The following is a 19,427-nucleotide window of genomic DNA, read 5'->3' on the forward strand; positions in this document are numbered from 1 at the left end:
TGCCGGCCATTGGTTGGGTAACGACGGGCAACGATGAATGCCCATGATAATCTATAAATATACATTTAACATAATCTGTCCCTCCACTCTCTGTCTTTCCTAACATGCGTGTACGCAGTGAGGGGGTTCTTTTCCCTTTTGTAATCAGAGATCGTCTTCTGTCAACCCCCCTGGGAAAGACATGGGATCCCTGATGTATCCTGCTGATCACAATACAACAGGGGGAGGAGGGCTAGATATTAGGCAGGCAGGTTCTCAATCGTTTCCTCAATGAAAAACACATGCGAGAGAGAGAGAGAGAGGCCAAGCGAGGGAGGGGAGTGGGGCAGAAGGCAGTGCTGAAGGACTACATGGTGCAGTGAGAGGTAGAGAGACAGAAAGAGAGAGATATAGAGACAAAGAAGGAAGAAAAAGTGAGACTTTATGTTCACACTGTCAGAAGAAAGGAAGCCTTCCCTTCAGGACATCCTGTGTTTGTAGACAGAGAGAGAGAGAGAGAGTGGAGAATATACAACCAAGAGTGACAGCTAAGAGGCTCTCCCACAAAAAGGAGTCCCTTCCCCTGTGATAGAAGGAAAAGAAGTGGGTTAGTGGAGCGTGGCCGGACGTCACCCCAAATCCAGCTTCATAATCTGACCCCTGTCAGTCTTCTGAGCAAGCCATGGCCAACTCCATTACGAGGAGAAGTTCCACTAAGCAGGGCTTAGAGGACCTCATCAGGTGAGTAGCTCAATAAGCAGCTATATTCTTCTGAACCGTAGCCACTGTAGACGTTGAAGTTCAGTTTGCATTTACAATTTAATACCAAGAACACATTTGATTTGTAAGCGCTTTTCATGAAACGGAAAAGTTACGTAAGGTGCCTCACGATCAGATCATCACCTGGACATATACAATTGTGGAAGAACAAATATTGAGAGCAATGTTTGTCAAGAGAAACCATGTAAAAGAATTGCGGTTGATGCAAAGAAATAAAGAGAGAAAAAGACAAATGTATAATTAGGATCAGCTGTGTGGGCATCTTTACAGTGGTTGGTGAGAGTAGAAGTGACATTATGTGGTAAATGGGCACCTCGTGTGTTTCATATTTATGTTCTGAATTAGACTTGCAATTTCTAACTTCAGAGTCTGACACAGAGAAGCCCAGATATCAGAATCAGAAACACTTCATTGGCAAGTTTCATGCAAGGTGTTTTCTTTAGCACTTTGATATAACAAATCATATTGGATGACATAGCCTATTGGATCATATATGCTAAATAATTATTCCTTACAATATTTTTGTCTTTGGCTTCTAAAAGTTATTTATACATTTTATTAACAGAGGTATTCATTTGTAAAGTTAATAATTTCAACATTCTGCAATAAGAGATAGGCAAATCAAAACCTAGCAACAAAAGATATGTGACTGTTGATTGGAAATAAGCAAATTTTCATTTGAAGTCCTGTGCAGTTTAGTGTCATATGGTGTGTGGGGAGATTCTTTAGTGCTGCGTTTCTGTATGACATCACTGAGAATGACATTGAGGTCTGGCTTCAATGGCATTTTTTATTGCTGAAACTTCCCTAATGGTAATGACATCATCTCCTACCCCTGCTGCTACACACACACACGTGCACATGCATGCGTGCCTGCGTGCGGGGCGCGCACACACACACACACACACACACGCACAGTATGTCTCCCAGACTTCCCGCGTTTAAATGTGTGTTGAAACAGTGGAAAGTGTGATGAAACGGCACACAGATCTCCTCCTTAACTTTGGGGCCCTGACCTGGACAGCCCTTGGGATCGGCAAGCTCACATTTCAGCCTTGTAAACAGGCACAGAACACACAATATCTCATCCCATCTGATCTCATCTCATACAAAGAAATACTATCTGGAGTATCAGATTCAGAATTATTTTTATGGTATGTTTGCACGTATGAGGATTCTTTTTCTGTTTGGTTGTTGCATTACACCGAACAACAACTATATTGATGACACAAGACCTATGCATGTGGCCTTGCATTCATTATGACGAGAAAGGGAAATGCAGTGGAGTAGATGGTTCATACCACTATACAGTAGATACTGTATATAAATTCAGAATTTGGTCAAACAGTGCATGCAGGCTGCATGACATCACTAGGACAGCTGTAGAGTTTAGTTCAAAAGTGAACATGCCAAAAGAAGGAAAAAAATGCACATTTGTGCAGATGTGAGACAAAGGCATCTAGCCATGTGCTTCTCTGGAGCCACATGGGAACAAATAAAACAATGCAGTTAAGCGTTTTCAAGGGAATTTGAGTCCTGAACACAGGATCTTGTTCAGCCTTAATTCCCCACGTCATTGCTCTGCCTCTGAAAGAGGCCACCTTATGTTGAAGTTTTTCTACATGCTCAGACAGATGAATCACTTAGGGATATGTCACCTCAGAAATAGCTTACATGAACCTCGTCTCCTGGACCAGAATAATTGTAAAGTTTTTCCATTTTGTCATGCTGTACATAATGAAATGGAGTTGAAATTCCCCTAATGTCCCCATAATACACATGCAGTGTATGGAGGGCAAAGTGTCTGCCAGTGGCTATATGACCACAGTCACTTACATGGTGTAAGTTGCAGTACTTACAATAGTTTCATTTCTATTGCCAATGCAGCATGCAAACAAAATTTTCCTTACAGAAAAATTAAGATCTGAATCGAATTGTGAGTAGGATTCCAGAGTCCAAAGCAGGACGCTCCCCATTCCTCCCCTGGCCCTGACCGCACCCCTCTCTCCAGAATCCCCTTTTCCTTTGCCCCTGTTGACATTTTCTCTATATTCATTTGCCGAATTATTAAGTCAAACCTCACAACACAGTTAAGAAGTCACAGACAATATAACTCTCCAATTTATTTCCAAACCATATAGAAATTAATAGAATCCAGTCGCTTCATCGAAAGTTAAACAAACTGGTCAGCAGCAATGTAAACAGTGAGTCGTATTCAATGGGCAAAACAAGCCAGACCACTGGTATGGTACTTTAAAGGGTGATTACTGATAATACATGGCTGTAGGTTATCACCTACCAAAAATAGCAGATCTACAAGCTCACAACGCATTCGACAGCAGTGTGCAACTGAGTATAAATCAGGCATAAGCCTCACTTAGGCATTGGTGATATTTATTGGAAACCCAGGAATGCTGTGTGAAATGTCACTTCAGTGACTTTATCAGCCTGTTCCTGTCTCATTGTCTCTCTGTGTCCTTCACACAGGGTGACAGCCCAGCGCAGTCAGGAGGATGCTGAGGAGCTGGCAAAGGAGCAAAGGAGACGAGCCAGGGAGAAACCGATAGGACCGGGGGGTCCTGCGCGGCCCACGACCCTGACACCACATAACAGCCTCCTGTCACAGGATGCAGCACAAGTTGAAGCAATGACTGTGTGAGTAGAGACAGAAAAATGTACGTGTGTGTGTGTGTGTGAGATTTATTGGTAATCAAAACCACAATACATAAATAATCACATGTGAGAAAAACACATGCTATATACTTGGAATCAGAATCATAAATACTTTATTGCAAAACCATTCAGTATAATTAACCATAGCCCTAATTTTTTACAGCATGAGACTGATAGGGTGACTGTTAAAAACATTACAATGATGTCATTGTACACCAGTGGCAAAATAAATGCAGGGAGATGTGATGTCACCACTGATGATCATAAAGGTTATTTGATTCTGCCTGGTTTGAGACAAGTCTATTGTGGAGAGTGCGCTCCAGAGTTCAGCAGTGTTTAATAAAATACTGTAGGGTATGAAACTGGTGATTATAATACAGAACAGATATTGAGATTATCATCAGATTCCGTAAGTGTGGTTTGGTTTGGCAATCTTCTGGTCCCATTGACCTAACAAAAATGTCCCTGCTGAAATAATGACTAAGGAAACATTTTTAAGTCTATGATGAGACATGCCAAGAAAATCATATCAGACCCCTCTCACATTCTGCATTCTTCTGAATATCAGCTCCTTCCATCTGGCAGGCTGTATAGGGTATCCAGAAAAAAACGTAAATATTGCCTCAAGTAATGCTCTGAACATAAAGAAATGTGTTCACCATTTAAATGTCGCGGTCTGTCATAATGTCTCTTAAAGTGTAATGTTTTTTGTCTGTATTTATGTGAAACATGTGATGCCCTTGGTGTAATGTCATTGTACAGCAGCACTGTGCTCAAACACATTTTACCCACAGGGACAATAAAAGCCTCATCTTATTAACTCTTATTGATAATACCAATAAGATGCTTAAAATAACAACCATTACATTTAGCCAAATTTTCATTTCCCATGGTGATGGAACTACTGTATGCTACGCTGCTGGCATGAGGTTCATACGGGTAAATTACTTTGACATACTGCATGTGCTGTGGCAACAACACAACATAAACCTCTTAATTGGCTCAAGACGGCAGGCAAAAAAGTACATGGACATGACACAAATTGGTGCAATGGGACATTTCAGGCCATGCATAGAGTAACACAGTATTATGAGAACATTACAGCAGACTAAGCGCACTGCTTGATATTATATGGAAGTTTTTATATGACTTTATTGGTTGTAATCTGCTAAACACATTAGAGCTTTGTTATTCTAAATGAAGGTCCCAATCAAGAGGTGTCTGTAAAATCGAATGGATCTGTGCAATGCTGACTGTAAGGAAAATGTGTGACTAATTGGCAATCACTGCTCCAATTACACACTTCAGTAGCATGCTGTCAAAACAGACAGAGAGAGTTGCTGTGTGTATGGTTTATGTGCTGAGGTTGGATGTGGTGTGTAACTTCATGTCTTGTCGGACAATAACATCTTAACCAAGGCCAAGTTGCTGTGTTGCTAAGTATACCTTTCATCCACGTCACAAGCTGATAATCATTAACCTGTCGGTCTTTGATTGCAATGAAATTCTGTCCTGTGTGCCATGACGATCACTTCTGTTTATAGAACTCATCATATTGCTAATCCATCCATGATTGGTGTTTGGTTAAGAAGTTATTTTCTCTCTTTTTCTTGTCAGTACAATTTGATCGCAGTTGGCTTTCTAGATTTTCAGTTGGGCAGAATACTATTTGGAGGCTCAAAATTGAGACCTTTCTGTTAGCACCTATAACCACATCAAATTATGTAAGTTACGATATGAATTTGATAAATATGAATAAATAAGTGTTTTGTAATTATTTTAATGCTGTGTTGGCTAGCAGGACATGTCTTTGACTGGAGGGTAACAACAATCACTACATCATGGTTTAGTGAAATATTATTTTAAAAAAAAGTGAGTGATAAAAAAAAACAAGTGCACCATTTTGTCTATCTCTAAATCTTTGGCGAAGGAAAAAGGTGATATTTAGGTCTATTAATTGGCTTTGTTCTTGGGGAAAGTAGTATGCAGCCTGGAACGGATGACATAAAAGGAAAAAGCCAAAGTAAAAAAAGTTCCCTGTGTCCTCTGTCCCCTCCAGATGTGACACAGAGTTGAAGGCCAGCCAGCAGCCGTCTGTGGAGGAAGACGAGGGCTTCAGCGACATGACACGTAGCCAGCGTCCCCTTGAGGAGCAGGAGGACTGGCGGACCGAAAAGACAACACCTGCACCAAAAGAAAATCTGAGGCCGTCGGAGGAGAAGGAAGCTGTGGGAGGAAGCAGCCTGTCCTGCGAAGCTTCAAGAACACACCAGGACGAAAAGGTCATCCAGCAACTCCATAGTATAAAGCCTGAATGAGATACCACATTTCTACCCCTGAGCTAATACAGAACACCAGTAGGTGTCCTACTCGACTCAAGGATCTAAATGTGTCAATGGAACCGGAGGCAGACCACCTCCAACCTCTGCAGATGTGCTAGTTATAATATACTCTACTATACTGATTCAATCATCATCATTTAAATAACAATTTCTTCCTTTAAAACAAGTTCTTGATTTCAGCTTTAATTTCAGAAGTTAACAGAAGATTTTACTGTGAAGTTATATTTGACATTGTGCTCTGGTCAGAATTGAGCTCACGGCACACGCCATTCTTTACTGTTGATGTTGTCAGTAAATGGCTTAATTTGGGATTTTTTAAGTTTGGGAGATTTACATTGAGCACTTAAGATTGAAAAATGGGACCCCCAGGGGTCCTTGAGGGGGTTCATATAGCTTCAAAATCAGTTCAACCACTTTAACCCTTCACATCGGCTATTTGAGAACAGACGATCTACAAGCTCACAATTCGACACGTTGTGACCTTGTAGATTGTATATTATTATTATTTTTTTTACATTTTAACAACTCAAATCCCTGTCACAAATATGTTTTCTGATGGGGTTCCACCGCAAAATACATATTATTTTTTTGGGGTTGAAGTTTGAAAACCACTACTTTAATCCTTTGGCTTCTTCCAGATATGCGTCAATAAAAAGGAAGTGAAGATGTCGTATAGCTCCACAGTATTCATGCCACAGGATGCCAGGTCCCGGACCAATGGCCACACAGCAGACCGAACCTCCTACCAGAACCTCCTAACAATAAAACCATGGTAAGAACACAGCCTTTAAAAGAGAATAGAGTCTGCACACTGGTGATGCTGAAAAAGCTCTACTGTATTTTTATTGCGTCGTCAACGTTTCGATCTATTCAGATCTTCATCAGGACATATACGCAGCAACACAGCAGAACACAGCTAACCCACATGAACCCTAGCATCCCTTTTATGGGCATGTCACAATAGGCGAAAACAGGCGAACGGTCAACAAAAATGTCAGATCTACAAGCCCTCAACGCGTCACCACGTGATGCGTTGTGGGCTTGAAGAATGCCTATTTTCAGTGAAGAGATTTAGTATAGAGGAGAAAAAAGGAGGGGGCCTAGTATAGACCCCTGGGAGACTATGGTCAACGAAGTGTATAGAGGGTTTAAGTGGTTAAAGCCACACTTGAACACACATCTTTGTTTCTGTCATCTTGAAGTTGATATGTGCTGTTTTTATATGAATTTTGTGTTCGTCCTTGCCTATGTTTGCCTCTGGAAAAAAGTATTTCTTGATCTGAAGGGGCCTGGTGGTTAAAACCCCATTGTGTTGCTCGACAACGTGACCACTGCCAATAAACAAAGGGAATTGCGCCATTGTGTGTCAGAATATCCCATGAGTGCTTTTTACCAAAAAAAAAAGAAACAATTGAGGGTTTTTTACGACCCAATATGGCACAGTTCTAATCCAGTTTCACAATTAAGCCATTTGGTTGATGCTCTCATCCTGAGACAACTAATACATTAGCTGTGGAAGGAAGCACAGTTGCTGGCAGAAATTCAATCTGTGGCCTGTTAGTACGGGGGTTTCCAGACATTTTCAGCTCAAGATCCAAAAGAGAAATTTGGTGTCTTCCTAGGTGGGACCCAAACGTACAAAAATTATTATGAACAAACTACAATCAACAGTTGTGAGTTTGTCGATTGGTTATTTTCTCTACTTTTGAAAAATCTTGCATATTTCTGAAAACGCTATTTTTTTATGTCTTACGTTTTTGAAAGGGTTTTGAAGGTTTTTGTAGGAACCATAATATTTACTTGCGACCCATAAAAGCGGGTCTGCCACCCAAAATGCGTTGCAGACCTATGTTTGGGAAACCAGGAAAGGTCCTGGGTTGAAGCTTGTGTAGGGTTGTGTAGGCCTAATTGGCAGGTGAAAACTAACATTCAATTTCAATATCTCCTCCTTTGCTGCTTCAGTGGGCTGGCTGAACAAAAAGTGGAGGTGTGTGGGGAGGAGGCAGAGGCTTCGTCGGAAAGCGAGAGGAGACTGCAAGAGGGCCTACGGTGTCGCATGGCGAAACTGGAGCAGGGTTTGGAGGAGCTGAGGTGCAGAGTGGAAGAGGAGGAGCAGGAAATGGGAGACCTCGACCACCGATGGGAGGAGAGATGCGGAGTCAATAAGCCGGAGGAGGAGCACAATCGCATCCCAGAGGAGGTGGGTGACAGGATGAATAAAAACACTGTTGTTGATCCTACTGCTACTAGTACTACGACTTCTATCTATAATATATTTTCTACGTATACTACAACACTTGTTAAAAAATAAAATAAAAATAGTTATTTTAACCCTTTGATGAAGGGAACGCAAAAAACGTTTTGCAATTTTTTTATTTTCAACTCAAATCTTTGCTTCTGGGGGTCCCTGGAACAAAATATTCTTAGATGGTAGGGGGTCCGCGGACAAATACATATTATTTTAGGGGGTCCTTGACATGAAAAAAGTTTGAAAATCATTGATAATATAGCAACATGCAGTAAGTAAAAAATCAATTAAAAAAAACTTTAGGGAAAACAAACGGTTAGACATTTGTAAAATCCCCAGAAGCAAATATTTGAGTTAAAAACTTTCGCTTTAAAAAAGCATATATATATTCAAACTAAAGATTTGCACACATTTTCACGATTTTTCAAAAAAATAGCAGATCTACAAGCTCGTAGCGCGGCACTCGGTGCCGCGCTACGAGATTGTATATCTGCTATTTTTATATAGCCAAAGAAATCTTAAAATGACACAGATGCGTTCCCGGTCTCAAAGGGTTAAGTCTTAGATTGTACAAATGCAGCCAGTTGGACATTTGGTTACATTTGTACACTCAGGAGTAAATAAACACTGGCATGTTTTAGAGCCAGCTGTATCCGTGTAGTGTCTGGGGTACTGCTGCTGTTGTGAACACTGAATCTATTAGTGATGTTCCACTGTGACTCTACTACCCATAGGAGGACAGAGAGAGGGGGAACCCGGAGCGGAGGAGGATGACGCAGGAGGTGAATCAAGAGAAAAGCTCAACAACACTCAGCACTGCTGGCAATGAAGAGGAGCAATCGATAAACCCTTTTAGTCCCATGAGTCCAACATTTAAGGTAATTTTAGTTAAAAATAAATAAAATCTTTTACAATCTTTTAACATAAACATAAATGCTAAGATGCAATGTCTAGAACAACATTATTAAGAACAATGTTAAGAGAAACAGCCAGTATAATAAGACTAAGGCCACGTTTAGACGACAACAGTTTCTAGAGCAAAGTGCCGTTGTGTTCTCACTTTTTAGTCTGAGTTTACACGGAGACGCAACAGTGATTGAAAACGCTGTAGTGTGCATGCCGTTGACACATTGCCAGATAGACCAGTCAAGCATGCGTAGAACCACTTCCGTTCTACTTCCTATCACAGGTGTTTGTGTACACCAATCAAGCCCCCAGAGCCGCTGAGAAATCTTGAAGCCGCCACCCCCCCCCCTGTTCTTGTACATATCTTCCCCCCCCCCTTTTTTTTATTTTATTTCTTTTGTTGTACATAGTATTATATGTATGTATATATATATATATATATATATATATATATATATATATATATATATATATATATATATATATATATATATATATATATATATATATATATATATATATATATATATATATATATATGTGTGTGTATATATATATATATAGATATATATATATATTCTTGCTGTTTTTTTATTTTCTTTGTGTAATGATATTCGAACTGTGATGCCACTATATATGTCTATGAATTGAATACCAAGGCCCTCATTGGAAACAAGTCCGCAAGGACTTTTATGAACGGACCTGTTAGACAAAGTATTTTAAATGTAAATGTGTTGTTTTACATTTTTTTGCCTAATAAAATATTCAATCAATCAATCAAAACCCCAGTGGCCAAAGCTGGAACTGCAGGCGGGGAGAAATACATGCGCGAGCAAAACATACTGATATATATTTATATATATAGATATAAATATGTAAACATATTATACATAAATACATATGCATTTACATATACATAGGCATCTCCAGTGAATTTCATAAATATCTCGCGTTCAATCCTTGACATACGGGCTGCCGTAGAACGCAAAAAGGACACTACTGCGCATGCTCATAAATCTACGGTGTGTCCAAAAACGACTCAATAATTCTACTTCCTGCAGGCTTCCGGGTGCTTCAAAACGCCAGTGAGCACATTCATTGAAATGATAGCTGGGGGCGGGGCAATCCGCCCTCTAGTTATATTATACCTCTATGACACCAATGCAGCGTGGTTCTACGAAGCGTTGCCATGTCGGCTTGTTATAAGCGACTTTGGACTTGCTGTAAAGTCTCTTATAAATATTGGAAGTTTCACAAGCTCACAATCCATCGCGACGCGTTGTGAGCTTGTAGATCTGCTATTTTCAAATAGCCGATGCAGGCCTGGATTTAAAGTGCTCATGTGGCCTATAGTTGCTTATTTTGTTTTCCTAGACCTGGTTGCTTATTTCTCTCACAAAATATGGCAACACTGGTTCTACGGCTCTGCACCAGAACCGACGTGAACCATGACATCACACGTTTTGTGGATTCCCCCGTATTCCATGTTTACATGGAGACGCGAGGCGGAGCGTTTTCAAAGATTTCCACTCTGGAAGGGGTTTTCACTTTGTTGCACTTTCAACCCCCGATAATGCCGTTGCCGTCTAAACGGACGGCACATCTGTTATTTATTTTTGCCGTTTTCTCCAGAGACCGTTGTCGTCTAAGAAATCAAAAATCCCTGCTAGCAGGCCCAAGAGACTGTGCTGCTCCTTACATCCAACTGAAGATTTTGTCCAGAGGACGGCATTAGAGGAAGTTCCAGAGTTCACCCTGCAATCGGCCTGTAGGCTCTGTGCATAACTGTAGTCTCAGGTTTCCAAAAGGTGGCATACCGTATCAAACGAGCCAATCAAACGAATCAAACTATATCCGGAAACATGTTGCCACGTTCTGGAAACCCGTGACTACAATTATGCATATTAGATTATGAGATAGCTTGTGTTCAACGTTGACATTTTTTTTGCGCTAGAGGTAAAGTCATTGGGTCACTAATGGTTACGGTTCATCCTCTGGGAAACATTAGCAGTGTCAGCAAGCTTCACAGCAATCTGCATGTTAGATTTTGAGATGTAGTGTGTGGAAGTGGAACATTTGGCCTAAGGGTGGTGCTAGAGGCATACGTAAGTCCGACATCCCATTTCTCCGACTATGTGGCATCCGCGTGCGGTTAGGGTTAGGGTTCGGGTTAGGTATAGGGTTAGTATAGTAAACGTCGGAGGCATGCGCTGTCGGAGGAATGGTCTGTCGGACTAACGTATTGCACCCGAGGAAAGGCCATGGGGTCAATACTATTGGTAGGATTCATCCTCTGGGGAGCATGGCAATCCTTAACGGCACTCTCACTCTGAGCTTTCTAAACTATAAATATAATAAGACATTTACAATTTAGGCATTTAACAGATGCTCTTAATCCAGAATGATTTACTGTAAGCAAGGTAAACACAAGGTAATACATCAAATGCATAGAGACGGTGTAGACTCCAGGATCATGGGTAAACAAAGAACCTATCATAAGTCTAAACATTATAATATCAAAACATAAATACTGTATACATTGAAACTATAGGAAGCCAGGTCAACAAATGAACAGAAGTACTGTATGCAAATGGCAGTGGACTGCCTGATCGTTTTAAAACTATAAAGATTGAAATCATTAGAGTGCATACCTCCGCCAAAACCATGCAAATGTCATTTCCACCTGACCTTGACCTTTGAACCTTTTGAATCAAAAGTGAATCATGTCTTTGGGCAGTGTACATTCCCACAAGGTAGCTTGACCAGCAGGATTTTGACCTTGACATTGATTGCCAGCAGCCTACTGTTCATTCTCACCAAGTTTAATGAAAATCCACCTGCTTTTGAGTCTTTTGGCCTAAAGCTAAACAAACAGGTGGAGGTAAAAAGGAATGTAGTTCTGTCAGTCATGTTCGGATGTCTTATCTCTTTCATGCTCCACATGCCACCCGCTAGAAACTTCTCATTCAGTTCTATCCAGTAAGTTGCACGCATGTGTCATCAGAGTTATGTTCCTGTGCTTGTACCGTGTTATGAGTGTTCAGTGTTATGTGAGTTATGAGTTGGTAACTTTCTTTGAGTTGCCAAACTGTCCACTGCAAACAATGTGGTGTTGTGGATATAGTGTTGTTTTTGTTATACAGCCAACGCTCTAATCCAGAAAAAATATAGCCAGCTTTTGCTGTGCATGATGCCATTGTGTTTGCCAATAGTGTCTGCATTGAGAAGGGGCACCCTGCTGGCGCAACACGGTGCTGCACGTGCTACATTGGTACAGTGCTAATCCAGGTTATAACCTGTGTCGCATGCTGTCTCTACCCCCTTCTCTTCTGTCTCTGCTTCTTTGCGATTTTAATAAAGCAGAAATGTCTGAGAATAATGTCACAAAAGACATTCTTCAGTTCATGTATTTCATTCCCTGCCTTCCTGTGTTATGCAGAATGAGATGGAGGCCAGAGTCACAGCTGAGAGCACATGCACGGTGAGTGTCAACAGCAGTGGTGCACTGTTCATTTAACTGAACTCTGAGTGTAATAATGGAAGGGTCCTTTTAGTTCCATTGACAGTCTCTGAGTTACAAATGGATAAATTAACAGAAATATACAGTGTTGCATTTTACTCACACACAATGGACATGAACACTACTGCACGTATATGTGCAGTGCTAGGTATTCATGGAGGTATGCTCTATAAACATGCTGTGGTCTGATTTCATATTTCTAAATTCAATTTGTGAGAGCGGCTGGTACAATAGATACATATTTTAGAGTAGATCACCTCCAAATAATGGTAGCAAAGTAGCTGGTGGATTAAACTTGCAGGTGGCACAATTACCACTAGGTGGAGGTAATTCCTCTTGCTGTGTTTACAGCTGTGAATAATGCTCGGGTTCAAGTGGTTAATATAATGGCTCCCACCTCTAGACCAGTAGCCTCAGTAACCCATGCCTTTTTTTGTTTGTTTACTAGACCAGTGATTCTAAATCTTTTTACTTTCAAGGACCCCCAGTTTTAATTCTATATCCAATCTTGGTTCATCTTAGATCACTGAGAGAACAGAGTGTCTGAGCCGCTCTCTGAAGAACAGGTGAGAATTTTTTTTTAACTTTGATGTCCACTGAGAACTATAGAGGATATGCGTGTGACATCATCATCAAACCCGGAAGTTATGCAGGAATGCCTACTGAGTGTCAAAAAAAATACTTTCTGGCCTTGACAGCCCATGCATCCAAACAGAAAAGTCATATCTGATTGCATTAAACAACATTAAACAATGTTAAACTCACTTTGCATGTTGCTTTGCCACTCGCTTTGCCACTCGATGTGCCATTCACTTTAAGCATGCGCATATCCTTTATTAGCTCTTGCTGTAGCAATGCTCGAATGACTTCTTGTTACCAATGCATAGAGAGAGAGAATTAATGAATGAGTGAACAAATGAGACTTCTGCAGTGGCTTAATGTGTCATTTGATTATCTGCTCAACCCCCAAAATGGATGGATAGAGTATACTAATCGTATTCCTTGACCAACGATTGTTCCTGTTCTCTGTAAAGCACTGACAGTGTGAAGAAGACGCCACCTCCTTTGACTGTTGCCAAGATTGACAATAGGCTGGAGCAGTATACACATGCTGTCAAGGTAATGCCACAACCACTGGAGACCAATGCAAGACAAGGTCTAATAACTGCATGGATCCCATGTGGATCTCGGACTGTATGAGGCCAGTCTGTGACATCAGTGACTATCTATGACATATGACTCCATGTTTCGGCAAGGTTTCAGCCTGGTCTGACCGCCAATATAAAATTGGCGGTAAGTTCAATATTTAAAAAAAAATCTAAAACATATTCCTGTTCCACTGACAGTGTGCACAATACATTTGGTGCTAATTGGTTTTTACTTGAACCTTATCATTTATCATATCGTTGCTGTCCGGCAGGAACCAACTAACTCAATTTTTCCGCTTTTGCATTTTTTTTCATAAATCAGTGCTATTGAACACCCTTTACTGTCTGTGTTGGTAAAAAAAATATTGAACCAATGAAAAGTATTAAAAAGTGCTTCTGACAAAAGCAGCTAACTCCATTGGATCCTCAAACGTTCTGCTAAACCAGCTAAGTCCAGCAATGGGGGGTGGAGCTGGTTTTGGTGACTCCAGGCTCCACCCCCTTTTGACCTCCAACTCCATTTTTGTTTTGTTTTTTTCATTTCCTGATAAATGAACATTTTGTAGTTAGCTGGTTCCTGCCTGACAGCAGAGATATATCTTACATATCATATCCTATCTTATATCATGATGTCATATCTTACTTATGATATCTTATATATTTTCCTATTATGACAGATTGTGTGTAAATTGTATGTCTCCCTGTGCAGGTCTCATCTGAGGATGCGGCCAAGCAGCTGTTGACGGACCTCCCTGTTCCTACGGAGCCTGTAGCCTCCAAAAAGAACCTTTTCGAGGCTGGTGACGCCTGGAACCAACACTCCATGAAAGTGCCACTGTCAAAGGTTAACACCAAGTGCTTTCATCAACACAGTGACAGTATAACCTATATAAGAAAGACCCTGTAGAAGTGCTAAAATACATGAACTAAAAATGTAATAAAAGTTTAGATTAAGACAAAAACAAAAAAAACCTCTGGACTCAGTCAACCTGAAACTTGTTGTGGTTGCATTATGTAAAAGAAATACAATTAAATGTAAAAACAAGTCAGTGATGAATTTTGGCCGTAAAGCATTGAGTGATTTAAATACGATCACCAATATTTTATAAGAAATACAGTATATTCTGTATGTTTCTGCAATGAATACCATTATAGTACTAATGAACGATAAATATGACTTCGTATATCAATACCTAATGAATAACCATGAGTTTATATTAGTTCAATGTCTCATCCATAATGTGACTTGTTCATGAACAACACAGAATGATAACTTATTAAATGTGATCATGATTTGTTCTTAGTCAACATTTAAATCGACTGCTGTACAAATGAACCCCCTTGCGCAAAGGGGCACGTCTTTTATGCCTGTAATTAAACCACACAAAGCCAGATGTTTTGACACACTGATGACGTAACAATTCTTTCCCTCAGGACGTAGAAAGTATCAATGTGGGTGTGGCTGAGCTCATCAACCAATGGGTGAAAGGGGGCTCCGATGGCACCAAAAGCAGTTCTCCCTCCAAACCAGCTGTGAGTTATTGGTATTAACACCTCACTTCATTCAGTGGCTTTAATACAATACTGTAACACTGTAACAAAGTGGTTGGATCACACAGTAATGCTCTAATGCTCCATTGCATGTAACACCAACGTGATACAATTTCAAATAATAAACATTAATTGACACTTGACAGTTGTTACTGTATACACTCCGAGGTATGTATTAGTACATTTATTTATTTTATTCCAAAGGCTAATACATAGCCCTGAATCAGAACCCCACTGCACTTGGTGGGGCCTCGTTCAATGGCATAAATTCTGATAAGACAAAACTAAATTGCATCCAAGATGGTGAATGGTGCATTTCTTAACAATTGGGAGCTGCTCTACAACACTGCACTCAGTGCCCTCGGCACTATTATTACAACTTATTGAGTTGACACGGGCACACACACAGACTACAGGTAAATGTACAGGCTTCATCACAAAGCCCTCCTCAGCATTGGTAACACTGCAGAAGGCTTTATACTGAAACCTGTATGTGCACCCGGTAAGGATCTATTAAATTTAGCTGGATTTACTCGCATTCTCTTAAAATACGCATATGGACAAGATTAAGTAAAGTGCTACCTGTTGCCAATTCCAAACACAGGAGCTCCATTGAATATTTGCTGATGTGCTTACTTAATTTCTCTGTTATGTTGAAATCTGTTCTTGCTGAGATCCAATTCTGTTACATGATCAGTAACTTGTTAATTTCTTTCATATCTCTAATCTTCTCTTGCTCAGTTTTCTGCTCAACTTTACATTTCTTGTCTGTTCTTTAGCAAAGGTAACTGTTTGATTTCACGGTTTTTCGAAATTCACAATATTCTCATTTTGTGTCTATGTTAAAAAGTGTTAGTCACACTATTTCATCTGTCAATGATGCTGAGATGTAAGAATGTCTGCCCTCTTGTGGGGGAATTCAAACTTCAGTGTTACTGTACATTGGGTTGTTTTTGTACTGTGGCTCATTGACATTTTAAAACCTTCGGTCAGGGTGCGGTCACACCAAACTTTTACCTATGCGGGCGGATTCTACCAATGCTTTTCAATGGGAACGATTCGTGGATTTACGCTAAAAAAACACTCCGCTCCCATTGAAAAGCATTGGCAGAATCCGCCTGCATAGGTATAATTAAACTTCGGTGTGACCACACCCTTAGGGGCAGTTTTTCTGAAGCCTAATTCTGTCTTGTCTTTTCTATAGGTCTTATCCAAATTCAATTATTAAAATGTTTTACTCAGATTTGTATCTGACCTGTATATTTTTACTTTCACTATATTTTACAGCGAAGCACCATTGCACTGCATTTTGATGTACAGTATATATGCCCTATATTTGATGGATAAATGGATTGATTAATACATGTCAACAGTATCTTCAACTCAAAAAACAACAACCAGGTGCTCACAGGAGATATATAAAGGTAACAATGGTTCAAAGTGTCAATGGTGCTCACTGATCAAAAGGCATCAAACATGAGAACAAACAGACGATCCGGGCGCTCAGGGGTAAAAAGGAGGAAAAGCCTTTATTTAAGAAATAGGCAACTGCCAACATGTTTCTACCTCGGAAGGTCTTCCTCAGGGCGAAAAAAGTACCTTCATCTGACTGACGCTGCATGTAGTATGTAATCTGATTTTACTTGGTTGACAACTTACAATAGTGTTTTCATTGTTGCAGGAAATAAAACCAGGTGATGTGCTGTGCAAGAAAAACCTATGGGAGAACCTTGGCGATGCAGTCTGTTCTGGAAGAGCAGGGAAGGTATGCATGCTCACCTATAAGTGTTCATTGTTTCCTTTTGTAGACGTTTATTGACCAACTAAGTTTGCACATAAAAGGAATTTGATTTGGTTGGTTAGTGTCTAGGTTACATTACAACACAGCAAACTAATTCGTAGTAAGTAGTAATGCTAACCTGAAAAACAAATACACAATACTACCATCTCTAGGATATTTAATAATTCACTTGATGAAATTTTATGTCGAAAGCAACCGTCTTCTACACCAAAACGATATGAATTTGGCCTAGTTTGGAACTGCCATTCCTACACTACTGTCCATTTCATGGCTTCTCAAAGTGGGCGCCATGGCACCCTAGGGTGCCTCGACGCAAGTCCAGCGGTGCCTCAGAATACTTGATAATGTTTGGAATTCATCAAAGTAACTTCAGTTTAACCACTTAGACCCTCTCTACTTAGTAAAACGGACCTCAGTTAAACTGTACTTGCTGCGTTCTTTTTCAGCCTACAGTACATCAAGTCTCTTCACCCAAAATAGCAGATCTACAAGCTCACAACGCGTCACGTTGTGGGCTTGTAGATCGGCTATTTTTGGTCAATGTTACCCCCCCAGAATAGGAATGCTGCGGTTTAAGTGCAAACGCCAAGTATAAAAGTTATTTTCAGTCTGTCCTAATGTAACAAATATTCTCTCAACAAATATTTTCCTTATGACATAATGTATCTTTGGGGGAAAGATTTACATATTTACGTACTGTTAATATGACAAAAAGGTGCTATTAAGTAACAATGTAATTCAGGGGTGCTGTGGATGAAGAGGTTATTTAGAGGGGTGACCTGAGCTAAAAATGTTTGAGAACCACTGGTCTATTTCATTCCCATTTCAATATGTTTTACGTTTAAAGAATACTGTATGATCATCTCACAAGTGTGCCTTTATAAAGTCTTAAGGTAGGATCCTGTGTTTATTTTACATAGACGTTTGATCCACTTGAAATAATCCCTGTTTGAACGTGCAGCAGGTATAGTTGCAGCTTGGCACATGAATAGATACATATATTTAGATCCTGTTGTTGGGCAGGACACCTACTGGTTAACAAGTAGTAGTGCCTCAAACCAGGAGAACCAAGTTTCACACAGCAGTTTAATTTAAGTAACTTGTCAAACCTATGGAAGGGCTAGTGGCAGATTTCCTGAAATGAATAATAAAATAATAATAATGAATTGTTATAGCAATTGAAATTTATTAATGGGCATAAAAATAGGCGTTCATTCATTTTGACGGTTAAAGGTTGCAATTACTTTATTAGCAATTCCACAACCTATTTACACTCTATAAGCCTAGTCGGGGGCAACTAGCGTTGCCGCTTGAAACATCATTCATGTCCATGATGAACAATCTGTTTTGATGAACAATCTGTTTTGACATTAGACATGCTTGGCAGTTTTGGAGATCTTAATCCCTTTTTTCAGAATTCAAATCAAATTGTTTAAAGGAATTTCAAAAATGTCAAACTTTTGGATCAAGACATCCATTTTGCATCGTCGTGACACATTGTGATGTGGGTTTTATTCATATTAAACCAATGAAAAGTATTAACAAGAGCATGTGACTAATATTAACCACATTGGAACACGGTTTAATGGAATTGTGTTATGATTTCATGACACTGTACATTGTATTGAGTTATTGTGGACAGGGACACACGCTGGACAGCCTAATTAAAAACAAATTGGCACCACTTCACTGCCTCCCTCCAAGTTTCATAAAGGTCCACCTTAATTTTGACTTTGTCCTTGATTGTGATTCTACGATTGATCTTGATGCTGCAGGCAGGGTAATACTGTACATTATGAAAGGTCAGATGCATGCAAACGCAAAAGACTTTAGCGAATGTTGTCTGTAAATGGGAAACTTACTTCTGGTATGTATTGTTAAAGTAATATAACATTCCTATTTTTAGGGGAGCTCCTCTGGAAAACGATACAAATTTGTGGTGACGCGCCATGGGAAATATGAGAAGGTTGCTGCTGATGATGATGGCTACAATGAATGCACAGATAATCAGCCTGGTAAGAAACCTCTCAAACGTGTTAGTCTGTAGGAAATGTCCATGTCCTGTTTACTATTTGTAAGTCTGAATTATGTTTTACTTATATTAATACATTTATTAAATACGTAACATGGTTTCCATGGCTTGGGTAAATATGCTTGAAAGAAATTGATGTAAATTATTGCTATAAAATATATCAAGTTTAAATAAATCGATAAAATAAATAAATATGGGGTTCGAGCCTGGTTTGGGTTGTACCAATTAAAGTTTTTGGGGTGCCAATGGTGCCGGGCGGACCTTTGCTTTATGTCACTCCCAAAATCTTCTAAAAGAAGAGAATGGCATAGCTCATGCATGCACTCGCATATTCATTCAATCAGGGATCGCATGCAAGAACATTTTTAAAAAGCTAATGTATGTAACGTATACATATAGTATTATGGTGGTTCAGCCAGTGAGTGTGAGGCCTGGGGTTTGAATCTG

At 39.9% G+C, this 19,427-nt stretch overlaps 1 protein-coding gene across 2 annotated transcripts in view; it reads left to right on the plus strand.

Moving 5' to 3' along the window:
* The first annotated feature begins 302 nt into the window (after window positions 1–302).
* Window positions 303–19,427, plus strand: part of LOC311051825 (uncharacterized protein) — a 28,497-nt gene continuing 9,372 nt past the window's right edge. The window contains exons 1-14 of one of the 2 annotated variants that reach the window (XM_084066477.1): window positions 303–720; window positions 3,247–3,414; window positions 5,492–5,714; window positions 6,413–6,546; window positions 7,737–7,974; window positions 8,757–8,900; window positions 11,884–11,907; window positions 12,368–12,409; window positions 12,971–13,014; window positions 13,483–13,567; window positions 14,306–14,440; window positions 15,031–15,129; window positions 16,829–16,912; window positions 18,855–18,963. In XM_084066477.1, the coding sequence (XP_083922603.1) occupies window positions 662–720; window positions 3,247–3,414; window positions 5,492–5,714; window positions 6,413–6,546; window positions 7,737–7,974; window positions 8,757–8,900; window positions 11,884–11,907; window positions 12,368–12,409; window positions 12,971–13,014; window positions 13,483–13,567; window positions 14,306–14,440; window positions 15,031–15,129; window positions 16,829–16,912; window positions 18,855–18,963 (1,588 nt within the window). In that variant the 5' untranslated portion in view covers window positions 303–661. The remainder of the gene's footprint in view (window positions 721–3,246; window positions 3,415–5,491; window positions 5,715–6,412; window positions 6,547–7,736; window positions 7,975–8,756; window positions 8,901–11,883; window positions 11,908–12,367; window positions 12,410–12,970; window positions 13,015–13,482; window positions 13,568–14,305; window positions 14,441–15,030; window positions 15,130–16,828; window positions 16,913–18,854; window positions 18,964–19,427) is intronic. The other variant, XM_084066478.1, reaches the window with a different exon arrangement.

The sequence above is a fragment of the Gymnoscopelus microlampas genome, assembly GCF_963454915.1.
Source record: "Gymnoscopelus microlampas genome assembly, chromosome: 1".
Taxonomy (NCBI): Eukaryota; Metazoa; Chordata; class Actinopteri; order Myctophiformes; family Myctophidae; genus Gymnoscopelus; species Gymnoscopelus microlampas.